The sequence below is a fragment of the Osmerus mordax genome, chromosome 11, assembly GCF_038355195.1.
Source record: "Osmerus mordax isolate fOsmMor3 chromosome 11, fOsmMor3.pri, whole genome shotgun sequence".
NCBI lineage: Eukaryota > Metazoa > Chordata > Actinopteri > Osmeriformes > Osmeridae > Osmerus > Osmerus mordax.
Window position 1 is genome coordinate 18721812 of NC_090060.1, and position 26970 is coordinate 18748781.

Below are 26970 nucleotides of genomic sequence, written 5' to 3' on the forward strand. Positions count from 1 at the left end.
GTGTGTGTTTTTTTGATTTGTGTGTAGAGTTCTGAGAGTATGAGGTATGCATTCAGAAAATGTGTGTAACCAATCGAGAAAAACTGTAAATTCCTGGTATGAAGAGTGGCGCGATAAAAAAATTAAAATAAAAAGTAGAAATTACAACGGAATGAATAAATAAGAATAAGGCTTTTGAGTTGTTAAGGAAACTCTAAAGTTGGATTGATAGTAAGTAGGTCATACCAAGGTGAAGCGACAGCCGAAACTGCCTACGCGTGCCACCCACTGATAAACCCCGTGTTGTTTGGATGTGGGAAGCAGTACCATGCAGACACATCTGGTTTCAAATGAGAACAAAAACACGTTTCTTCCTCCGAATCCTCAAACTCACGACAGCGAGTCTGAGTGACATGATCTGCTAAATGACTAAATTTGACTGCATGCTGCCATGTTCCGCTTCTTCAGAATGTGGTAACATAGAGTGCGCGCAGCTGACAAAGTCCATTCAGGGGAGATTATTAAAACACGTTATTCGACACGTCACGTTTTGTAGTCGATAAGTCTATTTAGTACCCTGTTATATTAACAAACTCCAAACCAAGAAGTTCGCAACGGAGGATCTAACTAACATTTTTGGTAAGTGTTTTATTTTTCTTAAAAGAAACCGCATTTTCTTAAATGTCTACAGTTATCTAAATCGCAACACCAAACCTCAAGGATGTGGGCCACACGTTTCTATTTCACGTAAATTACTCACTATTGGACTGTACACGGCTACACAGGTCATTCAATCCAGTCAGAACGTTAGATTAGCCGAATATTAGAAGCACAAACATAACAATCACCACTTAAAACAAAGACACCAAATATACATTGTTACTATAAATCGAAAGTCTTGCAATTTAAGCATCTGAAATCCATCTTCCAAACCGGGATTTATATGATTAAATACATTTAACCGACCGGGAGTAATATGCTGATTGAAACTGAAAGAAAGAAAAGCACAGTATTATTTAAGCACGTTTAATTCAATTCAAGTTTGTCATATATACAGAATACACAAGTACAATGAAAAGCTTTTTGCCGCTGAGATACCTACAACAGTGCAGTTTTTAATAATCAAATAGATAGTAGCGGACAATAATAACAATAAAAGATAAAATATAAGATAATAATAAAAAACAAATTAAGAAAACAATATTATACACAATACTCACTGACCAATGTAATGAAAGTGAGGGCAGGCAGTTGCAAGGTGGTTATAATAAGTGCAAATGTCTATGCTCGGAAGTGCAGTACTGTGCAGAAAGGAGGTGGGGGGGTAATAACGGTCCTTTCAGAAGGGAAGTGTGGGGGGGGGTAGTTATCTCTTCAGGAGCCTGATGGACTGGAGATAGAAGCTGTCTCGTAGTCGATTAGTCCGGAAGCTAATGCTGCGGTACCGCTTGCTAGTTCGTGGTTGGGGTGGTTGGGGTGGCCGATGATCTTCCTGGCCTTTGACAGGCACCGTCTGTGTCTGGAGACACGCCACGTGTGACTGACTAAGGACTGAATGGTTACCTTAGATGAACTGTCACTGACCAGGTTAATCAGGAGACATTAAGATGAAAAAGAACACAGTTTAATGTAGGACTTTTTAAACTGGGTTTAACTCTCATGAGATTTCATTACAATGGCTTGTTGTTCTGTTCCGCAACACTCCAAAGGCTTCGCTCAACATTTTTAGAAACAGTAGGCCTGCTAAATGGATCACAACACATAAACAGTTTATGGTATTTAGGATATTATATATCCATCCATATTAGTTATTTTGTTTACTTATTAGAGTGTTGCTGTACCAGTCCAAGGCGGATTCTAACGTGGGTGTACTGGAGGATTAGGTAGGTCAGTACAGCACAGTTTATTTGCAACAGTTTACATTAGTTACATGAACTGCTATGTAACTGCATACTATGTTGTTACTATCTAGTTACGTGGTAGTGTTGTGTTTGAAAACTGTATGAAACTATTAGCTAAATTGATAACTGACCTTAGATGAACTATGACTGACTAAGGACTGAATGGTTACCTTAGATGAACTGTCACTGACCAGGTTAATCAGGAGACATTAAGATGAAAAAGAACACAGTTTAATGTAGGACTTTTAGACTGAAAGATGCACTTCAGACAGAAGTTCTGACATTAGGAAAAGGAAGAGATAGCCAGAGCCAGATGTTTTTTTCTCTATGCCCATGTTTAGCTAAGGGCGGGCTTTGTCTAAAGTGTATAAAACGATATCCTGTCTATTACTCTGTGCACTCTCGGCCATGCACGTTATTCCAGGGCTTTCACTGCCTATATCTGTGACGAGACAAAATAAAGTACTTGCTTTTGAACTCAAAGAAACAAACCTGACTTCCATCCCTCCTTGAAAGCAACCTTACTTAAACAGCCCACAACAGTAGTTAATATCTGTAAAGTGTAGCTGTGTATGAATAGTTTATATTTAGGACACAGCCATTAGAACCAAATCTCACCCCAGGAGCATGGCAGGAAGATGGCAGGAGCATGGCAGGAGCATGGCAGGAAGATGGCAGGAAGATGGCAGGAGCATGGCAGGAGCATGGCAGGAGCATGGCAGGAGCATGGCAGGAAGATGGCAGGAGCATGGCAGGAGCATGGCAGGAAGATGGCAGGAGCATGGCAGGAGCATGGCAGGAAGATGGCAGGAGCATGGCAGGAGCATGGCAGGAAGATGGCAGGAGCATGGCAGGAGCATGGCAGGAAGATGGCAGGAGCATGGCAGGAGCATGGCAGGAAGATGGCAGGAAGATGGGTACCCGGCAGGCAGGGTGTCAGATGGGACAACTAATGTTACGACAAGCTGAAATCTCCCACCACTGGCAGGGTACAGTTCCATCTCCCACCACTGGCAGGGTACAGTTCCATCTCCCACCACTGGCAGGGTACAGTTCCATCTCCCACCACTGGCAGGGACAGTTCCAGCTCCCACCACTGGCAGGGACAGTTCCAGCTCCCACCACTGGCAGGGACAGTTCCATCTCCCACCACTGGCAGGGTACAGTTCCATCTCCCACCACTGGCAGGGTACAGTTCCATCTCCCACCACTGGCAGGGACAGTTCCATCTCCCACCACTGGCAGGGACAGTTCCATCTCCCACCACTGGCAGGGACAGTTCCATCTCCCACCACTGGCAGGGTACAGTTCCATCTCCCACCACTGGCAGGGACAGTTCCATCTCCCACCACTGGCAGGGACAGTTCCATCTCCCACCACTGGCAGGGACAGTTCCATCTCCCACCACTGGCAGGGACAGTTCCATCTCCCACCACTGGCAGGTACAGTTCCATCTCCCACCACTGGCAGGGTACAGTTCCATCTCCCACCACTGGCAGGGTACAGTTCCATCTCCCACCACTGGCAGGGACAGTTCCATCTCCCACCACTGGCAGGGACAGTTCCATCTCCCACCACTGACAGGGACAGTTCCATCTCCCACCACTGGCAGGGACAGTTCCAGCTCCCACCACTGGCAGGGACAGTTCCGTCTCCCACCACTGGCAGGGACAGTTCCAGCTCCCACCACTGGCAGGGACAGTTCCATCTCCCACCACTGGCAGGGACAGTTCCATCTCCCACCACTGGCAGGGACAGTTCCATCTCCCACCACTGGCAGGGACAGTTCCAGCTCCCACCACTGGCAGGGACAGTTCCAGCTCCCACCACCCGTCGATGGGTTTATCAGTCCTGATGCACGATGTGTTCTGAACACCATGTCTTGAATCAGACAATCAGTGATTGGGTCTAAAGAGAAAGGTGAACTCTTAGCTGAAATGTGGTTATTTTGCACTGTACCTGATGAATACCGTTCCTTGACTTTGAACACCGAAATACTGTTAAAATGACTTCCTGCTCTACTTTCTCTATGCACTGTTTGTGCTGTGCATGTTGCTTTGGATAAAAGTTGGTTAAATTAATGTAAATAAAAGTGTAAATAGAAGTGTTACTGTGTTTCACCATTGAGATCACACAAACACCATAAAATGATAAATAATTGTCTCTTGAATCAGAAATGCATAGTGCAAAGAAAAATCTGGGAGTCAAAAACAACCCTTCTTACCTACATTAGTATTATTGCTGACCCCTGCCTGGTACCTGAGATGTGGTCACCTTTATAACTCTTGTTCCTCCTCTGCAGTGGGATGACATACTGCAACAGCTCCGTTTGCTACATCCAGTGGGTGGTCTATGTCCCCACACTGGTGGTGGGTCTTCCTCTCAACCTGGCAGCCCTGTGGCTCCTCCTCTTCAGGATCCAGCGCTGGACAGAGTCCACGGTCTACCTCACCAGCCTGGTAATCAACGACAGCCTGCTCATCTTCTCCCTGCCCTTCAAGATGTACGCCTACAACCACTTGTGGGCGCTGGGGACTGGCTTCTGTACCTTCCTGGAGAGCCTGGTGTTCGTTAACATCTACGGCAGCATCATCCTCATCGTCTGCATCTCGGCCGACCGCTTCGTCTCCCTGCAGTTCCCCTTCGAGTCCAAGCACCTGCGCTCTCCGCGCAAGGCTGCGCTGGTGAGCCTGCTGCTGTGGGTGCTTGTGTTCTCTGCCACGGCTCCGGTCTATGACCTGCACAGCAAGGATGGCAACGCATACTGCTTCCAGGGTTTCTCAGACAAAACCTGGAACAAGCTGTGGATCATCGTGCTCATGGAGGCCGTGTTTTCCGCCTGCACCGGCGCCATGGTGTTCTTTTCTGTGCGTGTGATGCAGATCCTGAGGAACCTGCGCAGAAGGAACCCGCTGGACCAGAAACTAAGAAACAACAAGTCTGTGAAGGTGGTTCTGACCAACTTGGTGGCCTTCCTGCTGTGCTTCATCCCCTACCACGTGATGGCGCTCATCTACTTCCTGGCCAAGCACGGGCAGGCGGACAAAGACGTCATCACGCCATTGCGGGACATGGTGCACATCAGCGCGTGCGTGAGCAGCGTCAACTGCCTGACGGACGGGATCTGCTACTACCTCATTCTGAAGGAGAACCTGCTTTCAGCCCGGCTGGAGCGACGCCGGCTGTCCACCAGAGGGAATGTAGAGGGGCTAGGGAAACAGAACCTGCTCCCAGGCAACAGGAAAAAGGTTTTAAACAAAGTCCCAAGAGACATGAACCTCATTGCTCAGAGTGGGGAGGGGAAAACTAGTGATGCTTCTTGCTCCTGACTTCTAGGTATCTGTCAACGATGGAGGAGTGCATAATCTCGCCTAAAGTACTGAAAACTACAGTCACTGCTCCAGGGTCACAATGGCTAAAGACTGGGACGGTATTCAACTGTCAGCTTTGCCCAAAGACTTATTATTTGACGTTTTTTAACATTTACAAAACATTCCAGAAGGTTTAACTGACTTGAGTTGTGCCACCTGTGTCTAAAATAATCACTGAAATCAACTGACATTTCATATGGAAAGTTTTTTCAACTGAAACGACAGAATTCTCAGAACGTTACTGCAGTAGATATTCTTCCTAAATGTGTAAACCTCAATTCCTGTGGTTACCTCAGTTTCTCCCCGCCACAAAGTTCGCGCGTCCCTAGAAGAAAGTGGTGTTATAGCGTTCGGTCTCCCGCTGAACGCCGTCCCTCTGGGTGCTGCTGCGTCGTCACGGCCTTAGTTCCTCCTCCACCGTCTCCATGTGCCACCTGGCACTGTCCAACTTGCTCCTGGTGCTGTCGGCCAGGGTGTTCCTCTATGCCCCAAGACCTGGCCCTTCAGTGTGGAAACCTGCTGCACTGCCACCATGCTGTTCCGCAACAATATCCGCTCCAGCGTGCTCTTCATCACCTTCATCACCCTGGACCGGCTGCTGGCCATTGGTCTTCCTCTGCAGACATGGCACCTGCGGACGCCGGATCCTTCCTGGAAGGCTTGTGTGTTGGTGTGCCTGCTGACTGTGGCTACCAGCCTCCCCGAGGGCTTCCTCTTCACCCGAGGATGAAGACGAGCAACATCACCACCTGCTTCCATCTCTCACAGTGCCAGATGGACAGCAGGCTGGTTAACAATCTGTTTTCTGAGTTGTTGCTGACGTTGTTGGTGGTAAACGTGGTATCCACAGCCATGGTCTCTCTGAAGTTGCGCAAGAACCTCACCAGCATGGTGCAGGTAAACAAGAGGAACGCGAGTGTTGTTCCTTACAAACCTGCTGATGTTCCTCGTCTGCTTCCCCGAGACGCACACCGATTCCAAGATGGCAGCCGTGCGTCTTGCCAGTATCAACTGCTGTCTGGACCCTCTGTGGCAGCCGTGCGTCTTGCCAGTATCAACTGCTGTCTGGACCCTCTGTTGCAGCCGTGCGTCTTGCCAGTATCAACTGCTGTCTGGACCCTCTGTGGCAGCCGTGCGTCTTGCCAGTATCAACTGCTGTCTGGACCCTCTGTTGCACTACTTTTCTCTTGATGGATTTTGGAAGAAGACGCATCTGACATCAAGATCCCTCTTGATAAATCCCATGACAGTCGGACATCAGCATGCTGAACCACCTCGACCCTGGAGGCCACAAGGCACTGAAGTTGATTTTAAGATTCACTGAAGTTGGTATCTTTTGAATTACCCCTTGCATGTGGAGTCTTTGATTATTAATAATAAAGTATATTTTCTTTGAATGTGTGACATGTGAATTAAGTAGAGAATTCAAAGTCAAACAACACTAAAATGTACTGTTAAGGACTCTTAAGACTGCAATACAATTAGACGTGATATGTCCTGGAGAGCTAAAAACAAACAACTACACGTGATACAGCCCCCTTTCCCCAGGTGCTTCAGTCTTGACGTCTTCCTATGAAGGAAACTTGAGCGCACAGCTGAACCAGACTGTCTGATGCAAACCAAAGCAAGGGTGGATAAGAGCGTCTGCTAAATGACTAAAGTGACTAACCCTAACCCTATTGTGTCACTACCCGCTAAGTTCCGCTGTGATGGAAAGTTCAAAGGACAAACATAACCCCATTTGAACTACTTTATTCACAGATAGACTTCACCAGCAGACAAAATATACAGATCAACCCAGGGTATATAATCATCTTATATAGGAGGAGCTCCAAGTCAGCATGTATGACTGCAGTCCAGTCTCTGACTCCGGACTAAAGGAACGTAGTCTAAACAGCAGTTACATGCAGAAGGTGAATAAAGAAGGGACATTTTGAAAGCGTTTGCAGAAACATTGAGTGCCAAAAATAGCAGGACAAAAAGAATATCTAGTATAATAAATATGTTGTCCACAGGTTAGGGATGAGGAGCAGGTATCTACAGGGGGTCTGGGGTCTACTGTACTCAAACAAGCCCTAGTACACAGACCCACACGACCGCTAGACTAAAGACTGATCTAGTTCACTTTTATATATGTCCACATGACTAGCAAGGCTTACAGATAAAGAGGAAAGGAGGAGAGGTAGAAGCAAGTGCAGTCTTGTGGTGGTGGTGGGGGGAAATCAGGCAGTGAGAGTGACACAGAAAACTAGAAGAGGAATGCCCCTGTTGAACATCAGAGCTGATGTCAACTCAACGCCTTACCACTGGGTACTGTTACATGAGGGGGGCAGGGCACAGTCTTCTCAAGAGCAGGAAAGGAAAACAGTCAGCGTGACAACAAGTGTAAACTGTCATCTCCCCTGACAACAGAGGGCATCATGCAATTCCCTTGAGTGGAAAAAGTCTTTGTAACAGAATTAATTACTGGTTGAATGACGCTGCTACATTCTGAGGGAAACACAATGAGACCATCACAATTTGGAATACATTAACTTAAGAATCAGAAGAGGAAACTAAATAGTAAAGTGCAACTGGTACATAACTCAAAGTAAATCCACAAGAATGTGCTACGGCTGCTTTGGGTGCTGAAACAGTTAGAGCTGACTGAGAAGGTAGACTTAGTCACAGATAACGGTCTCAACAACAAACGTGTTTTCAAAGTGACGGATGTGATGGCACTTCTTGGCCTCGCGCTTGTTGATGCCTGTGTGTGTGAGAGAGAGAGAGAGAGAGAGAGAGAGAGAGAGAGAGAGAGAGAGAGAGAGAGAGAGAGATGTATAAAATGACATGTTTGGTAAACACTTTCTAGAGAGAACATATTTGAAGTCTAGTCTAACAAATACTCAGTAACAGCCTGGAGTAAAGAAACTCAAGTTACTCTCCCTCTCTACCCCACCTTCCCCTAACCCTCCCTACACTACCCCCTCCCCACCCCACCCCACCCCCTTCCCTCCACTCACGGCGCCGGCTGGCTCTGCGGGTCAGGCGGTAGGTGTCCTTGCCGTTACACAGACGGAAGATGAAAGGTCCCAGCTGGCGCATGTTGTACACCTTTCCTGTCACCACCATCTCCTCCTGGATGATGTAGGTCTGGGGCAGGTACGTCCCCCTCTGTGTGCACACACGACACACACACAGAGCAGGGGAAAGAGATGGAAGGGAAGGGCTGTCAGCTCAACATTAACTTGTTTTTTTGTTGTTTTTTTTACAGTGAGACACAGTGAGGGACAGAGAGATTAAGGGAGAGACAGACACACAGAAAGCCAGTGTTCCTCCAGCTAAACATCAAGCCCAGCCTCACCTCGACGTTGACCAGCCTCACCTCGACGTTGACCAGCCTCACCTTGACGTTGACCAGCCTCACCTCGACGTTGACCAGCCTCACCTCGACGTTGACCAGCCTCACCTCGACGTTGACCAGCCTCACCTCGACGTTGACCAGCCTCACCTTGACCAGGCCAACCTCACCTCGACCAGCCTCAACTTGACTGTGACCAGCCCAGCCTCACCTGGACGTCGACCAGCCACGACTTGACTGTGACCAGCCTCGACTTGACTGTGACCAGCCCAGCCTCGACTTGACTGTGACCAGCCCAGCCTCGACTTGACTGTGACCAGCCTCGACTTGACTGTGACCAGCCCAGCCTCGACTTGACTGTGACCAGCCCAGCCTCGACTTGACTGTGACCAGCCCAGCCTCGACTTGACTGTGACCAGCCCAGCCTCGACTTGACTGTGACCAGCCCAGCCTCGACTTGACTGTGACCAGCCCAGCCTCGACTTGACTGTGACCAGCCCAGCCTCGACTTGACTGTGACCAGCCCAGCCTCGACTTGACTGTGACCAGCCCAGCCTCGACTTGACTGTGACCAGCCCAGCCTCGACTTGACTGTGACCAGCCCAGCCTCGACTTGACTGTGACCAGCCCAGCCTCGACTTGACTGTGACCAGCCCAGCCTCGACTTGACTGTGACCAGCCCAGCCTCGACTTGACTGTGACCAGCCCAGCCTCGACTTGACTGTGACCAGCCCAGCCTCGACTTGACTGTGACCAGCCCAGCCTCGACTTGACTGTGACCAGCCCAGCCTCGACTTGACTGTGACCAGCCCAGCCTCGACTTGACTGTGACCAGACCAGCCTCACCTTGACGTTGACCAGCAGTTCCCAAAGGTTGCGCGGGGGCATGACGATGCTGATGTTCAGCTCGATGACGTAGCACTTATCCAGAGCGATGTCATGGTAGGCCGTCAGACCCTGGACACAGACAGGGATACAGGTCACTAAACCTCCCGTCCAACGCTGATTGTTGAATCAGAATCAAGTTTATTCGCCAATCTGTGTCGCAATCTTGGATCACTATGTTAGAACTATGTACTTGGGATCCTTGATTTCTGGCTGTACTTTCTATGCACTATTTGTAGGTTACTTTGGATAAAAGCATCTGCTAGATTATTAAATTTAAAATTAACCATTGTTACAGTACATTAACAGTTCTGTGATCTCCAATATTACAGGTCAGCAAAGATACATCTCCCGGTGAGTTCATGTTGTAATCCCCGTCCGTCACTTCAACATGCCCGTTACATAAATACTTGGGGTGGGAAAAAAAAAAATCGATTCACATTTGATTCAAAAATGTAAAAAATCGGTTTTTTTTGCAATGTTATTTTTATTATTATTATTTTCAATTCAATGTTTTATTTTAAAAAAATCGCAAAATCAATTCGATTCACATTTGATTCATAAACTTAAAAATAATGTTATTTTTATTATCATTATTTTCAATTTAATGTTTTATGAAAAATCTTGATTGGATTTTTTTATCGATTCGTGACCCCAAGAATTGATTCGAATCGAAAGGTACCAAAAGATTTCCACCTCTAGATCAGATTATTCTTTATATATGTATTTATGTATCTGAAGCTGGTTGCATCAGAAAGCTGTTCCTCACTCTGTGGAAGTCGTGGATGATGTCAGCAGGGTCGCTGCCTCCGAAGTGAGGCACGCTGATCTGCTCATAGTTCTCCTCCAGGAAGATCCCCACGCGCTCCTCCAACTCCTGCCGGCCGTGCAGCGGTGCATACACAGAGTCCTCGTACATAACCCGGCAGTGGAACAGGTTCTCCTCTGGGTTCTGGGTTCCACACAGCATAAAGGAGGAGGACGTCAGAACAAGTCAGGAGTTAATTTAGGGTCAGAATGACAATGCAGGACTTGCAGTGCAGACTCCATGCAGCATTTTGGGGAAGATGTAGACAGTAGCTCAAGAGATTGCCAGTTTGAATTCCCCCCGTATGTTCCTGTGGATGAATGCATCTGCTAAATCCCCACACACCCCCTGACCCCCTGCACCCCTTACATGCGGTATGAAGTAGCAGCGGTAGACGTAGATGGAGGCCAGCACCAGGCCGGACATGAACACCACCAGGAAGAAGGTCAGGCAGCACAGCCCGTTCAGAGGAGACCTTCTGGGGCGCACTGGCAGCTCCACATCCTCATCATCCTGGAAGAACACACAGAGAGATACATACACACACGTCCACACGTGTTATTCATACATACCAAAACATATGCAAAGTGTCCCCTGATAAACCATGTGCACACACACACAATATTGAATGAACTCAAGATTCCGGTGAACAGTAAGAAGATGAAGATCCTATAATCCTAGAAAAGGTATTTCCTCATAAAAGGCATCCTCTATCAGAAAATATATTTCCCACAATGCACTGGAAACGGTAGGGATGGAAGACTCTGGAATAAACTATCTAGAGTAGCACCAGACTTCACACCCAGAACGCCTCCAGTTTCTCACTCCATCTGGCCGTGTTCCTCTGAGTCTGGGCTGGCAGACTGGCAATGGACGTACCGTAGTAGCATAGAACGTCTCATGCAGGTAGGTCCGGTGATGACACCAGTTTCTGATGAAGCTACAAAGACTATTTTTAGGCAGGTACATTAGAAAAAACTGACGTTGATATCCTGCAAAGCCAGAAAAATAGCTTGGATTCATAGAAAACAAAAAAGCTTGTATTGTGTGGAAGCAGGCCTGCAAAGTCCAACAGCGCTGAGGTCATGGCTGTCACGCTCCTTATAGGCTTCGTTCACCTGTGCCTCCAGAGCAAAGAATATGGAATAAGGAATAGTTTTGACGGCAAGTGATCCTAGCACGAAAACCGGTTCTATATCTACAACGTGAACACATGCTACAACTGTTAGTGAGGATCTACTCACTGTTGGTTTGGCAGCAGAGGCGGTCTCTCCCTCTCTTTATCTCTCCATCTCTCGAGGCCCCCCGCAGAGTGGTAAAAGAGTTCTTGCACTGACAACGTTTGACACAATCAAGTCTGTTTTTCTATCACGATACCATGAAAACCAAAAACCCGAATATGAATCAGTGTGCTCACTAACCCTGACCTTCCTCTTCAGCAGAATCAGACCCGCACACCATCTCGAAAAAATGTAAATCTGGCGTCAGATAAATCCCGCTTTAAAATGCAGAGGTTGTGTAGCTTATTGTACAACGGATAACAACCGCTAAACTTAGTATCTTGATTGGGTTAAACTAGTGGGGTGGAATTTGTTTTCTTCAGCTTCGGAAGTAATAAGCAGTCAGTCCTGGCTCTACGAACTTTCTAAGTAGCCAACTGCAGGGTATCCCATTGTCTGCATCTTTATTTGCAGTGGGGCAGAATGTCGCAATATATTTGTATTTTTGAAACATTTGCGCTTGGTAGGGGTCGTTACTATCTGTTCCACCTTTTAGGGCAGAGAACCCCTTAATGCCGTATTACAAAACAATGACATATCCATGTTCAAGGCTCCTTTTCACGATGTGCTCATTTACATTTCAACTGCTCTCATTGTTGTCTGTGAGACGTTTGGCAGAAGGCCGATATTTATTCAAAGACCTTGCAGCTCAACGCAAAGCTTCGTTTTCTTTCGGGCCAAATGGCGATGGATGCTGTCTAACATAATCCGGCTCAAGCCGTTATTCTGCAGGTATAGAGGAAATAAAGGTGCTCAGAGCCAAAGGTCGTGTCTAACGCAGACATTTTATATTTTGTGTGTTTGTGTTACACAAAAAAATCGTTTAGAAGTTGTCCACTGAAAAACCATCGACGGGTAGTGTTTTTATTTTTCTAAAGGCAAAATATTTGTGTCAACTCACCATCTGATGGGGGATCAGAACGTCGGTCTTGTCGCAGTCATTCTCCTTTTCGACTTTCTGTCCCGCGACAGACTGGAAGGTTATCTTCACCATGGTTGTTGATGAGATAGACCTACAGCAGGTAGGTTTTTAATCTCTTGACACCGTTACTGTAGCCTAGATATGTTTTGTCTGTGAGACGGAAGTCGTTTTTTTACACCCTTAAAGGGACAAGCACGATTACGCCGGCTAGTGGCTGGCAGGGATGCACGTCAGGATGCTGAGGGGGTGAAGCGCCTGTAACTGACACAAGTCGTCGGGGATGAGAATTACAGACTCATGATGTAGCACAGTCGGTTCATGACAGACAGAAACCATAGTTGGATACGACATCCCGCTGTGATCCATAGTAAACTGATCATTTATATTATGTATTATGTAGTCTGTTATATAGTTCAGATTAACACAAATTGAGTGCAGAATAGTAAAGCGCAGGATTAATGGACCATAAACAAATACCAGTTTCACAACATGATTCCTTTGTTCCAAATGTTTTTTCCTTTATTTCAGTTTCAGACTGTAGAGCCCAAGTCTTTTTGACACTTCTGACAGCGCTGGAGTGGGAGTAAAATTTCAGCCGTAAATCAAAACTTTTAAAAAGATTCCAGGACAACATCCTTTAAAGCGTATAACATGCAGCTGGTCGAGCAACATGCCATTTCTAACTGCGGTGAGGAAATGTGGGCCTTTTGCATTGTAGGTCCGTTTATTATTTGTTAGGCTGATGGCTAACAGCTTATTTATTTACGGATTTGTCAGAACTCGATGGTTCAAGCACATTGATATTTGTACTGGAATTTTAAAAAAGGCTTAAATTTAAGGAGAAATGGTAGTGGAAACGAAAGAACCAATGAATGTACCAAGTAGATAGTTTAGGACACACTGGCCCCTGTAGTTACCTGGTTGCCACGCAACACAGCTGTGTGTTCTCCAGCTAGCTACCAGAGCATCCCCACACTGCAGACACGCCAGCTTCCTGCTGGGTTTGCATCCCTCCCCTGCCACACAGCTTCCTGCTGGGTTTGCATCCCTCCCCTGCCACACAGCTTCCTGCTGGGTTTGCATCCCTCCCCTGCCACACAGCTTCCTGCTGGGTTTGCATCCCTCCCCTGCCACACAGCTTCCTGCTGGGTTTGCATCCCTCCCCTGCCACACAAGACCATCACATGCTTTTAGCAGTTTGTAGAAGATTCACAAATCTACCTGAACAAAAAATGCTAATATCAGATATAGACTACCGGCTTGACGTTCCACCACTGTAAAACTTATTTTTTAATGTCCTAAAGGTTAGATGTCATGTACAAAGAAAAGTTTCTCATCAGTAAAATGAAACGCAAATGATCATTGATCAATTCATCCCCCTTCCATCAATCTAAAAATAAGATTGATTAGATTAACCCCAAAATTTGATGTTCAATGTAATCCATATATATTCAAATGTCAAAAGTTCAACAACAAAACCAAAAATAATCTACAAAGCAAAACAAACGCCATATGTACATGTTTACCCTGTCTCAGAACACAATGCACCCAATCAGACCATATGTATCCCCGTTCTCCTCTGACAGAGCATAGAGGAGCTACAAGGCTCCAGGAACAGCCCCTCTCTAAACTCTCCCATCGCTCGACACGATGAATGGTGGGTGTGAGCTGGCACTGGACCTGCAGTCTGGAGGTTAACTGGACCAGAACAGCCATACACCTGGACCAGGCCTGTATACAGCCATACACCTGGACCAGCCCTGTATACAGCCATACACCTGGACCAGGCCTGTATACAGCCATACACCTGGACCAGCCCTGTATACAGCCATACACCTGGACCAGGCCAGTATACACCCATAACCTAAACCAGCCCTGTATACAGCTATACACCTGAACGAGTACAGCCATACACCTGGACCAGGCCTGTATACAGCCATAACCTAAACCAGCCCTGTATACAGCTATACACCTGAACGAGTACAGCCATACACCTGGACCAGGCCTGTATACAGCCATACACCTGGACCAGGCCTGTATACAGCCATACATCTGGACCAGGCCTGTATACAGCCATACACCTGGACCAGGCCTGTATACAGCCATACACCTGGACCAGGCCTGTATACAGCCATACACCTGGACCAGGCCAGTATACACCCATAACCTAAACCAGCCCTGTATACAGCTATACACCTGAACGAGTACAGCCATACACCTGGACCAGGCCTGTATACAGCCATACATCTAAACCAGCCCTTTATACAGTCATACACCTAAACAAGCCCTTTATACAGTCATACATCTGGACCAGTACAACCATACACCTGACACATCTCAATGCTAGTTCCTTTCAATAAGTTTATGCTGTAAGAGTTTTCACAACACAAAAGGATTCTGTCTATCGTTCAAAGTAGTTTAACTTTTGTCGTTTTTTTTGAGGGATACCTTCCATTCATCAATGTGCAAGAAAGCAACAGCATATATAATTTGTCTTGTTCTGTCTTGCTGAAAGTAAACTGGACAGCTAAAAATGAAAGAAAACTAAAAGTGAAAACGTGGATGTAACAGCAGAGGGGCTGGGGCCATCCAAGGGACAATGTTTTAGTTTGTTTCCTCAAATGTTCCTTCAACTAAAACGTCTTCTGCTCATGGGTGAGATGTCCCCCCCCGCCCCCCGCCCCGCCCCCATCAGGCGTTCAGGGGTGCCGGTCTCTTCAGGTCTCTGATCTGTTTGACCAGGTACGTCTTTTCATCATTGAACTGTTCGTCCTCCGTTCTGTCGTTCTGGAACTTTCCGAGGAACTCGATGAGCTTGTTCTGGTTCTTCAGGAGAATGTCCAGGATGGGCTGGGTCTTGTTGGGGTTGGCTACGAACACCTGGGGGAGCAGGAGGGTGTTGGGATGTTTGGTTAGCTAGCACAACAACAGTGTTGGGATGTTTGGTTAGCTAGCACAACAACAGTGTTGGGATGTTTGGTTAGCTAGCACAACAACAGTGTTGGGATGTTTGGTTAGCTAGCACAACAACAGTGTTGGGATGTTTGGTTAGTGTTGTGGGAAATTGATTTTTGGGTGTATAATGACATAACCTTCTAGAATGTTATGTCATTATATCAGGCAGGGAGGGGGATTGTGCCTCATATCTGTCTATATAATGAGATGTCTAAGGAAATGTGGTGGTCTTCTCCTGTATGTGTTTGTGTATGCACATCTGCCATGCCGAAATAAACCATTAAGCTGCCTTGAGCTGTTGAAAGATATTTTGCCTTCGACTCCTTTTTTCTACTACCTTCTACGGACGTCTGATTTTCTTCAACATTAGCTAGCACAACAACAGTGTTGGGATGTTTGGTTAGCTAGCACAACAACAGTGTTGCTGAAGGACTTGCCTTATCTGAATCTACTTCAGTGTGAGTGTCAGTATTGTGAAGTACTTTATCGTATTCATGAGTGGTAGGGCTTGTCAACATAGTGTCCTGCACTGCCCTTCCTCACAATATGCAACATCTTAAAAATGTTAACACCCAGTCTGATCTCAACGTCACCTTGAAGACATGGAACGCCTCAAACTGTATGTTGCGGCTCTTGTCTCTCAGCAGGTTCATCATGAGCTTCAGGTTGTCTGGTCTGCTGATGTATTTCGTCATGATGGTGAAGTTATGTCGGTCCAGGAGAAGTTCTCCCAGCAACTGAAACATGAAGGAAGAACATCAAATTTTATTATTAACAATTTTAATAAAAAAAATCATAAAAAATATAATTATAATTATATATATATAATAATTTTGAAATGGAGGGGGTTAGAAGTTCAGACAAGAGCACATGGGCCAGACCGTGCAGAGCCTTGTAGGTCAGAATGAGAATTTTAAAATCTATACAAAACTTGACTGGGAGCCAGTGTGGGGTCTCCAAACTAGGAGTGCTCTGATCACCTGCCCTGGTCAAGATTCTAGCGGCAGAGTTTTGCACATACTGCAATTTATTTAATGTGGATTCAGAGACTCCTACAAGTGAAGCATTTCAATATTCAATTTGGGAGAATCTGAAAGTGTTGATCACAGAGAAAGACAACATGGGGTGCGGTCTTGCAATGTTTCTGAGATGAAAGAATTATGTTAACTTAGCATCAAAGATTACTAGGTTCTTAAAAGGAGAGATCACGTTTCAGTGGGTGCAGCCCAGGGTTAGAGCTTTGGAGGTTGCAGGTTTGAACCCCCCCTCCCCCCTGCCCTTTTAATATAAGCATCTGCTAAATTAACTCATTAATAATTAGTGGTGGGCCGTTATCAGCGTTAACGCGATGCAACTCTTATCGGCGATAAAAAAAATATCGCCGTTAATCTATTCTCAAAGTTGGGTTTGGAGCTGGGTCTATACTACGCAAGCTATGATGACTTTCACCTTGATATTTTAGCACGGATGTATACCTAGCCGAATTGCACTGTAGGGGGCGAGAACGAGTCTTCGAACCTGTGTGTATGCCTTGTGTATGAAATTATCACATCAAACGTGACGTGCTAACATGGATGCAGCTATGAATCCGCCTGGTTTGCTTCAGGGAAAATGTATTTTTAAGAAGCTTCCCAATGGAAACCTCGACAAGACTAAGGTTGTTTGCACCTTGTGCTATGCGGAATTAGTTTACTGTCGGAGTTCTTCCAGTCTCAAATGCCACCTAAACGCAAAGCATCCTTTAGCTAATGCGGAAGATGCCGGGCCAAGCACTGATGTAGCGCAGGGGAAGAGTCGTCGTCAAACTACGATGTTTGAGTGCAACCGAGGCAAGCCCGTCAGCACAGCTCAATCGGCCAAGATAACTAATCTAATAAACAGTTAATAAACACAAGTACATCTTATTGAACATAATTTATTAATTAATTTATCAACAATTATCATAGTAGAACAGCTTTCTCAAGCAGTTTGTGATGCATTTTGGAAACAGGAGATGAGCTCTTGGTCTAATGCGCCACCTGGCTTGAGAAACCCGTTCTCAAAGACTTACTTTTAGTCATTATTTGGGTAGCACACATATTCTGAATGCCTTCGGCGGAATTCAAATGAGCCATTTTAATCTAGATTAATGCCAAGATTACAGTGAGATTAATCTAGATTATTATTTTTTTAATCTATGCCCACCACTATTAATAATATATTCAAAACATTCCGACTTCATCCACCATATGGCGATAATGCTGGCAGCTCCCTCTGACCCCTCCTCCTCCTCCCTGCACGCCTCCTCCTCCTTCTTACCTTCAGAGATTGCCTTTTAGTGACGTAGTTCTCAGAGTGAAGCAACTTCTCATATTCGCTGAAGAACTGGATAAAAAGAGAAAGATAGAGGGAGAGAGGACAAGAGGGATAGAGAGATAAGGACAAGAGGGAGAGAGAGAGAGAGAGAGAGGGAGAGAGAGATAAGGACAAGAGGGAGAGAGAGAGAGAGAGAGGACAAGAGGGAGAGAGAGAGAGAGAGATAAGGACAAGAGGGAGAGAGATAAGGACAAGAGGGAGAGAGAAGGACAAGAGGGAGAGAGAGAGAGAGAGAGAGAGGGACAAGAGGGAGAGAGAGAGGACAAGAGGGAGAGAGAAGGACAAGAGGGAGAGAGAGAAGGACAAGAGGGAGAGAGAGAAGGACGAGAGAGAGAGAGAGAGAGAGAGAGAAGGACAAGAGAGAGAGAGAGAGAGGGACAAGAGGGAGAGAGAGAGGACAAGAGGGAGAGAGAGGACAAGAGGGAGAGAGAGAGGACAAGAGGGAGAGAGAAGGACAAGAGGGAGAGAGAGAAGGACGAGAGAGAGAGAGAGAGAGAGAGAGAGAGAGAGGGAGAAGGACAAGAGGGAGAGAGAGAGAGAGAGAGGGAGGGAGGGAGGGGGAGAGGGAGAGGGAGAGGGAGAGGGAGAGGGAGAGAGAGAGAGAGAGAGAGAGAGAGAGAGAGAGAGGGAGAAGGACAAGAGGGAGAGAGAGAGAGAGAGGGAGAGGGAGAGGGAGAGGGAGAGAGAGGGAGAGGGAGAGGGAGAGGGAGAGGGAGAGGGAGAGGGAGAGGGAGAGAGAGGGAGAGGGAGAGGGAGAGGGAGAGGGAGAGGGAGAGGGAGAGAGAGAGAGAGAGAGAGGGAGAGGGAGAGGGAGAGGGAGAGAGAGGGAGAGAGAGAGAGAGGGAGAAGGACAAGAGGGAGAGAGAGAAGGACAAGAAGGAGAGAGAGGACAAGAGGGAGGGGGGGATTCATCTGCTGCTCGTGTTGAAGCAGTACATTTGTTCTAATCTCACAGAGCGTGAGTTTGTTGTCAGACCACTAGCTCACATATATTACCGCTTCTCAAAGGTGAGTAATTATTCCTCAATTACCAAATCAAATATAAAATCCCCCAAATAAACATAGCTTGGCCTCAAGTGACTGCAGTTGTTGCTTAACACACATGTCCAGTTACATCATCAAAAGAAGACTTGTACGTGTCTGACTCACCCGGTCATAGTGCTGCTCCAGGAACTCTGCACTCATGAGTTTGTGTCTCGTCAGTAGATCCTACACAGAACAGGAACGTCTGTTACACACAGCCGTGCTCTACAACGTCTTCATTTTTTACTAGTCTCATCCTAGTTCTGTCAAGAGTAGTTCCTCCTGTCTTCCGCCTCCCCCTAATCTCTGCCATCCATCTCCTCCTCCTCCTCACCCTCCTCCCCGTAATCTCTGCAATCCATCTCCTCACCCTCCTCCCTGCCCTCCTGTGTCCTTGACTTTCCTCTATTCCTCCACCCTCTGTCTCCTCCTCTCTTACGGATCCCCACCCATTGCGTCCCCTATTGAAAGAAACTCACTTTGAAAGTGGCAAAAGCGTCCGATGCGATGTCAAAAGTGGACATCTCCACGTATCTGAAGAAGTCGTAGAACTGCTCTGAGGAGAGCGTGATCTTGGCCAGCGGCTCGTGGCGGATGCACTCCCTCAGCATGATGCCACAGTTCAGCGCGATCTCCGGTGCCTCGTACCTGAGAGCACAACATCACCACATTACACGTGTGTGTGTGTGTGTGTGTGGAGAGTGTGTGTGTGTGTGGAGAGTGTGTGTGGAGGGGCGTCAGGTGGCTGAGCGGTTAGGGAGTCGGGCTAGTAATCTGAAGGTTGCCAGTTCGATTCCTGGCCATGCCAAAATGATGTTGTGTACTTGGGCAAAGCACTTCACCCTACTTGCCTCGGGGGAATGTCCCTGTACTTACTGTAAGTCGCTCTGGATAAGAGCGTCTGCTAAATGACTAAATGTAAATGTGTGACCCCTCACCCCTTCAGCAGCATGAAGAGGATGTTCTGCTGGGTGCAAAGGTACTCCACCGTGGGCGTGCGTGTGCCGATCTGCCGTCTCAGGATGTTGTTGAAGATCTGAGCCACATCCTTCTTACCCTGGAGAGAAACACCACAGGAGAGAAACACCACAACACCATCATACAGGAGAGAAACACCACAATTCCATCATACAGGAGAAAAACTTTCTTAGACCAATCACGTAACAATGAGTTTATGTAACAGAAGCTTTTATCCAGAGCTACACAGAGAGTGGGAGTTGAACCTGCGACCTGGGGACTGTGCGATGGTTCTGGGCAGAGAGAGGGAGTTGAACCTGCGACCTGTGCGATGGTTCTGGGTAGTCTACCGTTTAGGCTGGCTACAGGTGCTGATCTGTGGGAGTCTGTGAAACCCTCTGTGACACTGCTTGTAAAAACATGTAGGTGTAGGCCTATAAGTCCAATAACTTGGATTTGATTATGTAAAAAAAAAATATTGCATTTTCAAAGGAAGTCACGTGACAGGCCCTGCAAGTACGGAAGGCCCAGTGGTGCCCCCACTCTCTGGAGCCAGAGTCTGTGCAGTCGGGTGGTGGAGCCAGAGTCTGTGCAGTCGGGTGGTGGCTAATGACATTTTCTTAATTTGGCTCATGTACCATCCCTTAACATGCAGGGGGCGGTACTTATGACCTATACTGCAGTCAGCCACCAGGGGGCGATATAGATGTTTTGGCTTCACTTTTCAGTTGTTATGCTGTGCATTATTGTTACAGTCTATGGCACTCATCGACAGTCGATCAGGTGTAAATAACGAGGGCAACTTGGCTTAAACATTAGTCGCAAATGAATTGAACTTTTGAGGCAACGAGCAAGAAGCGAATTGCCAGTATGTGTGAAAACAGCTTAATCTCGTGCGTCAGGTATTTTGAATTTTGAGGAGAACTTCAATCCTGTCCTCCACTTACAGACAAGTCATGCTTCAATGTTTCCGCTTCACCCCCTCCCACACACCTCGAAGTCTATGAGCTGCAGATGTGCTATGAGGGAGCTGAGCAGACCGCTGTTGTACAGCTCCTGGGCCAGCTGGGCCACAGCCTCCGTCTGGGGCTCCTTGTCGCTGGTACCGTACAGCACCTCCTTCATCAGCACCAGGCTCCTCGACACCTCCTCTGAGGCCTAGCACACACACGCACAGATAGATAAACACACAGATACAAACACACATACAGATACATGTACACATGGACGCAACCACACACACGGGCAGAAACATTAGCTCATCTGAAACCACACTTTCACCATACTATGAGAGGCCGGAGAGAGGGAGAAGGAGAGAGGGGACGGAGGGAGGAGGTAAGAGAGGAGGAGAGGGGGATGTGTGGGAGGAGTAGAGAGAGAGGAGTAGAGGGAAAGGAGGAGAGAGAGAAAGAGAGGGAGGGAGAGAGAGAGGGGTTGGAGGAAGAAGGATAAAGCTTGGTACCTTCTCAGCCTTCTTGTCAGAGAGGTCATGTTTCTCCAGCACCACCATGTTGTCCTTGAGGTTCTTCACGATGTCCGCCGGTGACTTGTGGGACTTGCCAAATGGGAACGGCATGGTTACCGGTTACCAGGAGCAACAATGCAGTGAGTGGTCCACCTGTCCATTTGGCGAGGAGGGAGAGAACGTTGACATGTAATTACATGTTATGCCGTTATGACATGTTATTCAATCTGCAACTAATACTAGGAGTGGAACAATATGTTGTGGTACAATATTTGGTGATGCAAAGTTTAACAGGCTAGGGTTGAGTATCGAGAACCGGTTCCATTTTAGAACCAATTCCAAATTTCCATGAACCTTAGATTGGATAAGACGCGCACTTCGATTGCTCACTTTGGTTCCTAACTTTATCACAAAGGTTATTGCAATCCCTTGGTGGTATTTTTCCGTAGATAAAATTTGCAAAAGGTTTCTTCCACACTGTCGATGGTCTCATGGTCACATGGCTGCAGGCTGGTTGGATTAACAGCTCAAATATAAAGCCAAAACATGTCTAGCTTACTGCCTCTCCATTAAATGATGGCCTGACAAAATGAAACCAAAATGGCAGAGTGGGGCACAAAAAAAACAAAATTGCTGTAAAGCAAATTCCATGATTTGCTTCTCAGTACATTATATACGTGTGAAATTAGTTCCTGAAAGCATGTGCAAAGCGCGAAAACTTTGTCGCACTGAAATGTGGAGCTAGACCGTAGAACAGTTTCTCTTCTGTTTTCAGATCAGGTCTTAATGGGCGGAGCCAAAAAATCACCGATCTACGTCACTTTGACCGATCTACGTCAGATCACTGAATGGCTCCTCCTGCTGTACTGTTATTGTAGCCTACAACAGCTAGCTAGCTAGCTTCAGGATGTCTTCCTCCACCCGCAACTGCATCTTCCCTGGAAGCAAGAAGCTATTTAATTTCCCTATTGATGAGGAAAGGAAAAATATGTGGATTGATTTTGTGAAGAGCCACGCTGATGGAAAGCTTCGGATAAACTCCAACAGCCGCCTCTGCAGTGACCATTTCACGGCGGATAGTTTTAACATGGACCAGAGACGGAAGGGGTTCAGGGAGACATGGCTACTCTTGCAGCGCGGAGCCGTACCGAGCATTGCCCTCCCGGCCGTTCCTCCTCCGGTCGCACCTGGACCATCCACCGCCGCCAGCAGTTCATCACTCAGTTCTGTGTGCTTGTTATAATTATCCAGAGGTATCTCTGCTATGAGTTAGTGCAAACCGCTAACTTTATATTAGGCTACTCGGTGTAGAATGATGATATTTTGGTGAAATGGTAGCTAATATGCTAGAAGTAGTTGGAGAGCTCACTGTCTGCTGTCTCTGGTGTCCATTTTTTTAACTCCTGTAGTACAGCTCAGGGGAACATTTCATTTATATCCATCTGTATGTTTCACTCATTGAACAAATACATTCTAATTCTATATTGTTTTGTTCGACTTGACGTAGCGTCTATTATCTGGGTCGTAGGTAACCTACTTGAGGTGGCGCCTTCCAGCGAGGGGCGGAGCTTCAGCTCCTTCAGGTAACACCCCCCCCCCCCCCCCCCCAGTCTCAAGCAGAGAAGACTGCTGATTTTCTCACGATTTCAAAGCCTAATTTAACATACTAGTCTGTTTTTTTTCATTTGAATTTGGATGGGTAGTTAATAATACATTCTTCTGTGGTGTGGTGAACTTAAACTCATTTTCGATTTCACTTTACAGGATCTTTAAACTAATTCGAGGGATTTTCTCTGTATTTTTGTGGCGAAACAGCAAGACAATGTGACATTACAGATCATACCAATACTGAGACTCCATAAAGTACAGGTCAGGGCAGAATGACACTGGTGCCGCTGATGGACACGTTGAACACCAGTGTTATCAGGCATCTCCTGGTGACGCAAATGTTGATGATGATAATCAATAGCACAAATCTAACAACCACACCTACGTCCATGAGGCCTAAAGTACTCCAGTGCTTCACGGTTACTCCTGACCAGTGATGCCGGTAACGCGTTAGATTACTTGTTACTGAAAAAAGTGGTCAGATTAGAGTAACGCGTAACTATTTCCAAACCAGTAACCAGATTAAAGTTACTTGTCCAAGTCACTGTGCGTTACTATTTTGTCATTAATGGTAAAATATATATTTGATTTCTTCTTGCGTCTGGGAGTTAAGCCTATGCGACAATTAAGTCACGTTTTCAGCACAAGGGTCACGTCTCGTGTATATACATAGACCTACCTCTCAGCGACACAAACAACAATGTAGCTAGCAGGAGAGAGAGAGATGCGCATTTTCGAGTTGGAAATACAATCACTATTTTGAGTATGTCAGCTAAAGATGGAAATATCAAGGTTCGTTGTACACTCTGTGCTGGTGGCGACAAAGTGCTATCAAGCTACAAAAACACGAGGTCAAATTTGAAGAAACATTGGGAGTCGCAGCACTGCACAGTCAAACTTATAGAGCCGGTTGTCAATAGGTGTGTTCGACTTCATGCAGCGCCGGAGTCGCCTGCAGCCCGGCTGACTTGAAGCAGCCAATGGCATTCTCAACTTCAAGGCAGCAGGCTGCAGCCAGCTGTCGGCGCCGCCGGTGCTACATGAAGTCGAACGCACCTATTTTTATGTTGAGGCGGCGGAGGTGTTGTCGGCAGCTGCTGAATGTAACTAATAAAGTAACTTGTAATCTAACTTAGTTACTTTTAAAATCAAGTAACTTGTAAAGTAACTAAGTTACTTTTAAAATCAAGTAATCTGTAACATAACCAAGTTACTTTTTCGAAGTAACTGTGGCAACATTGCTCCTGACTGCTCACTGATAATCAGCTGTGATGGGTTAGGGTTACTGGATTACAAAAGTACGTGTGGGCTATGTGCTATCTTTGTGACACACAGAGCATTCTTTACCTAGTGCTTCACACCTGGACACACACTGCCCAACCTACACACAAACACACACACCGCCAAACCCATCTAAACAAACACACACAGCCAAACCTACCTAAACAAACACACACACACCGCCAAACCCATCTAAACAAACACACACAGCCAAACCTACCTAAACAAACACACACACACCGCCAAACCCATCTAAACAATCACACACAGCCAAACCTACCTAAACAAACTCAGGTCGGTCTATCTCTCAAGTGTAGGGGAGTCAGGTGGCTGAGCGGTGAGGGAATCGGGCTAGTAATCCGAAGGTTGCCAGTTCGATTCCCGGTCATGCCAACTGACGTTGTGTCCTTGGGCAAGGCACTTCACCCTGCTTGCCTCGGGGGGAATGTCCCTGTACTTACTGTAAGTCGCTCTGGATAAGAGCGTCTGCTAAATGACTAAATGTAAATGTATCACAAACAGACAGCCGTTTTACACCAGACACGCCTTTAACACAGGTCCCCAGTAAACATAAGGGGAGGTTCAACCAGCATAAAGCCATCAGTTTAAACCAGGGGTGTTCAATCCTGGTCCTTAGGACCCCCTGTCCTGTATGTTTGAACCCTAACCCTGACCTGTATGTTTGAGATGTTTCCCTGCTCCCACACACATCGTGTAAATCCATATTCAAGGTTTTATCTGACACACTGCCTGAGCCACCCATCCATATTCGTGTGTATTCAGGGAGAATTCCGACACAGGCTGAATAATTTCCCTTAGTCATCAGCCACATGTATCAACTTCCCCAGGTGGTCAAATCCGCCTGAGAGCTAAAGAAGCTTGTTAATATAACGTGATCCCTTTGGAACCCTCGATGTCAATGATTAGGTAGCCATGACAACACAGATTCAGGATTGAAACTCGGCTTGTGAATTTACTAAAAAATTACTATACGATGCAATACTAATATTATGCTTTATCTTACGTTACACAAAAATGTCCTCCAGTGATGGTCAGCCCGCTGTCATAGCTGGCTAGTGCCTAGATATCTAGCTCTAACAACTACTGTACAGCACGACTGGCAGCTTCGGTTGAGTTAGAGCTAGCTAGACTAGTACAGTACTAGCACCACTGTGGTCGTACGTCGTCACACGAGAAATGCGTATGCTAGCTAAACTCGTGACATGCAGTTCATGTAATCTGGCCAGTATGTTAGCTACCAGCTCAATCATTGCCAAGTCAAAATGGTAGCGAGAAAGCTTGCAAGCCAAAGTTACTTGGCAAGCAAACGCAAAAACATAATTAAAATAAACTCTTGCGTCCACTGGCATTGCTAACTTAACTAGCCTAGAGCTGCTATTAATAAGTGGGTAACTAGCTTGACAGTGTTCTCACTTGGCCAGTCACGTAAAGAGCTAGCCTACATCATGTACTACTAGCTTAATAGCTAGCACTATGGCTAAATGAACTAACCCTGTTATCCGGTTTTTGCCAGATACAAGAAAGTACAGCAATATTTGTAATCTAGCCCGCTAGGCTAGCTATGCCACGCATAGAGCAAATCCATAACACAGCAAATGAATTGCCAGCTAATTTCGTCAAATTTCATAACGTTAAACAGTGGTGAAACAGCACTGCTAGCCTGTAGCGGTTGCACTAGCATAGCAAGGATGGCGGACTGGGCTAGCTAGGCTCCAGTACTAGCTGGCTGGTATTTCAATCTGTGCCTAGATTGCGATTTATACAATGACAATCGGGGGGGGGGGGGGGGTTAACTTCTCCTCCAGAGCGTGTATCGACCCCCCCCCCCCCCCGACCTGTGGTTTTGATCTCTTTTGGGGGGGGGTCCAAGTCCTAATTAGGGGGGTCAGACACCCCCCAAACCCCCCGCGTAATTCGCACCCTGTCTGTGCCCACTCATAAATGAACACTGCCAACATGCATCTAGATACATGGACGGTGTCCACAGAATATTTTCACAAACAGGACTGAGTTCACTTCTAGTTAACTAGTGTCCTATACACAGTGAATGTTAACTAGACTACACAACAAACAAACGGTAAATTCGCTATGCTCTAGTGCTACTCGTTAACAAGTACCTAACGTAGCGTAACGACCAGATGGCTACATTAGTTCGTATTTTTGCAGGTGCATTAAGGCTAACTACTAGTCTTGTTAGCTTTAGCTGACCAGAAAAACTGTGCTAACCCTCAAGCTTCCTTTAGACAGGCCGCACGCAAAACCAAAAGATTCTGAGCTCAGTTAGCTAGGCTAGCTACTTCAGTTACCTACTGTAGTCTACTAATAACAAAATATCTGCAGCAACATTAGATTAATATAGCTACTATTCATACCTTTCAAACTCTATATTGTCTGTGTCCACGTAGTTGACTTGATGGTGAAGTACAATCAAGATGTTCAAACGGACGAAACAACTTCTTTGTTTTCCTTATTTGTCGCCTCCCCTTGTTAGAAATGTTATGTTATACTACAGCCTCTCTTGCTAGCTGGGAGGGTGACTAACTTCAGGCTAACGTCAGTTTCCTAGCCAGCGCCTCTTGCGTATGATGACTGCTGTTTGAACCAATGTGTAGCCAGAAAGAAAGGAAGTACTTCCGTGCAGTTTTTCAAACGAAATACTTAATATTACTTAATATGCTTAAAATTCATAATTTTGATCAAATTTGTATTCCCCCCCCAATTGTGTTTAACATTCTGCATCAATGTTTTTGTACAGACATTTTTTTTTTCAATGCATATACTAGAGCTTTACCTAGCACTTTTATTTGAAGGCAAACCGG

The 26970-nt window shown here is 46.4% G+C and overlaps 4 protein-coding genes across 6 annotated transcripts; 2 read left to right on the top strand and 2 right to left on the bottom strand.

The window, feature by feature from the left end:
• Positions 1-333: 333 nt before the first annotated feature.
• Positions 334-5744, top strand: gpr55a (G protein-coupled receptor 55a). Its single transcript, XM_067245778.1, has 2 exons — positions 334-618; positions 4183-5744. The coding sequence occupies exon 2, from the start codon at positions 4187-4189 to the stop codon at positions 5207-5209; it is 1023 nt and encodes a 340-aa protein (XP_067101879.1). The 5' UTR covers positions 334-618; positions 4183-4186; the 3' UTR covers positions 5210-5744.
• Positions 5292-6112, top strand: lpar5b (lysophosphatidic acid receptor 5b). The gene is given in 4 exon segments (XM_067245719.1): positions 5292-5310; positions 5548-5629; positions 5631-5737; positions 5740-6112. Coding segments are annotated over 4 exon segments (450 nt in total). The 3' UTR covers positions 5982-6112.
• Positions 6113-6987: 875 nt separating this feature from the next.
• On the bottom strand, positions 6988-12857 carry itm2ca (integral membrane protein 2Ca). The gene is made up of 6 exons (XM_067245779.1): positions 12466-12857; positions 10654-10797; positions 10246-10428; positions 9438-9548; positions 8254-8404; positions 6988-7997 (listed from the first exon to the last, which is right to left on the bottom strand). The coding sequence occupies exons 1-6, from the start codon at positions 12556-12558 to the stop codon at positions 7912-7914; spliced, it is 768 nt and encodes a 255-aa protein (XP_067101880.1). The 5' UTR covers positions 12559-12857; the 3' UTR covers positions 6988-7911.
• A 122-nt stretch (positions 12858-12979) lies between these two features.
• cab39 (calcium binding protein 39) lies at positions 12980-26695 on the bottom strand. 3 transcript variants are annotated; one of them, XM_067245775.1, is made up of 10 exons: positions 26524-26695; positions 21239-21394; positions 20770-20934; positions 19758-19876; positions 19299-19467; positions 18946-19005; positions 17740-17805; positions 16035-16178; positions 14597-15366; positions 12980-14206 (listed from the first exon to the last, which is right to left on the bottom strand). In XM_067245775.1, the coding sequence occupies exons 2-9, from the start codon at positions 21350-21352 to the stop codon at positions 15178-15180; spliced, it is 1026 nt and encodes a 341-aa protein (XP_067101876.1). In that variant the 5' UTR covers positions 21353-21394; positions 26524-26695; the 3' UTR covers positions 12980-14206; positions 14597-15177. The 3 variants fall into 3 exon arrangements, with proteins under 3 accessions (XP_067101876.1, XP_067101875.1, XP_067101877.1); XM_067245774.1 differs by having other exon boundaries at positions 14568-15366; XM_067245776.1 differs by lacking the exon at positions 12980-14206 and having other exon boundaries at positions 14578-14625; positions 14683-15366.
• Positions 26696-26970: the final 275 nt, after the last annotated feature.

Excerpts from the sequence above, each read along its gene's own strand:
- gpr55a (XM_067245778.1), top strand. The coding sequence starts at position 4,187 with ATGACATACTGCAACAGCTCCGTTTGCTACATCCAGTGGGTGGTCTAT.
- itm2ca (XM_067245779.1), bottom strand. The coding sequence starts at position 12,558 with ATGGTGAAGATAACCTTCCAGTCTGTCGCGGGACAGAAAGTCGAAAAG. Across the intron at positions 10,798-12,465 it reads TTCTGATCCCCCATCAGATG|GATGATGAGGATGTGGAGCT; the intron begins GTGAGTTGACAC and ends GTGTTCTTCCAG. Across the intron at positions 8,405-9,437 it reads AACTGCTGGTCAACGTCAAG|AGGGGGACGTACCTGCCCCA; the intron begins GTGAGGCTGGTC and ends GTGTGCACACAG.
- cab39 (XM_067245775.1), bottom strand. The coding sequence starts at position 21,352 with ATGCCGTTCCCATTTGGCAAGTCCCACAAGTCACCGGCGGACATCGTG. Across the intron at positions 19,877-20,769 it reads TGCAGCTCATAGACTTCGAG|GGTAAGAAGGATGTGGCTCA; the intron begins GTGTGTGGGAGG and ends GTTTCTCTCCAG. Across the intron at positions 17,806-18,945 it reads TGGAGCAGCACTATGACCGG|TTCTTCAGCGAATATGAGAA; the intron begins GTGAGTCAGACA and ends CTTTTTATCCAG.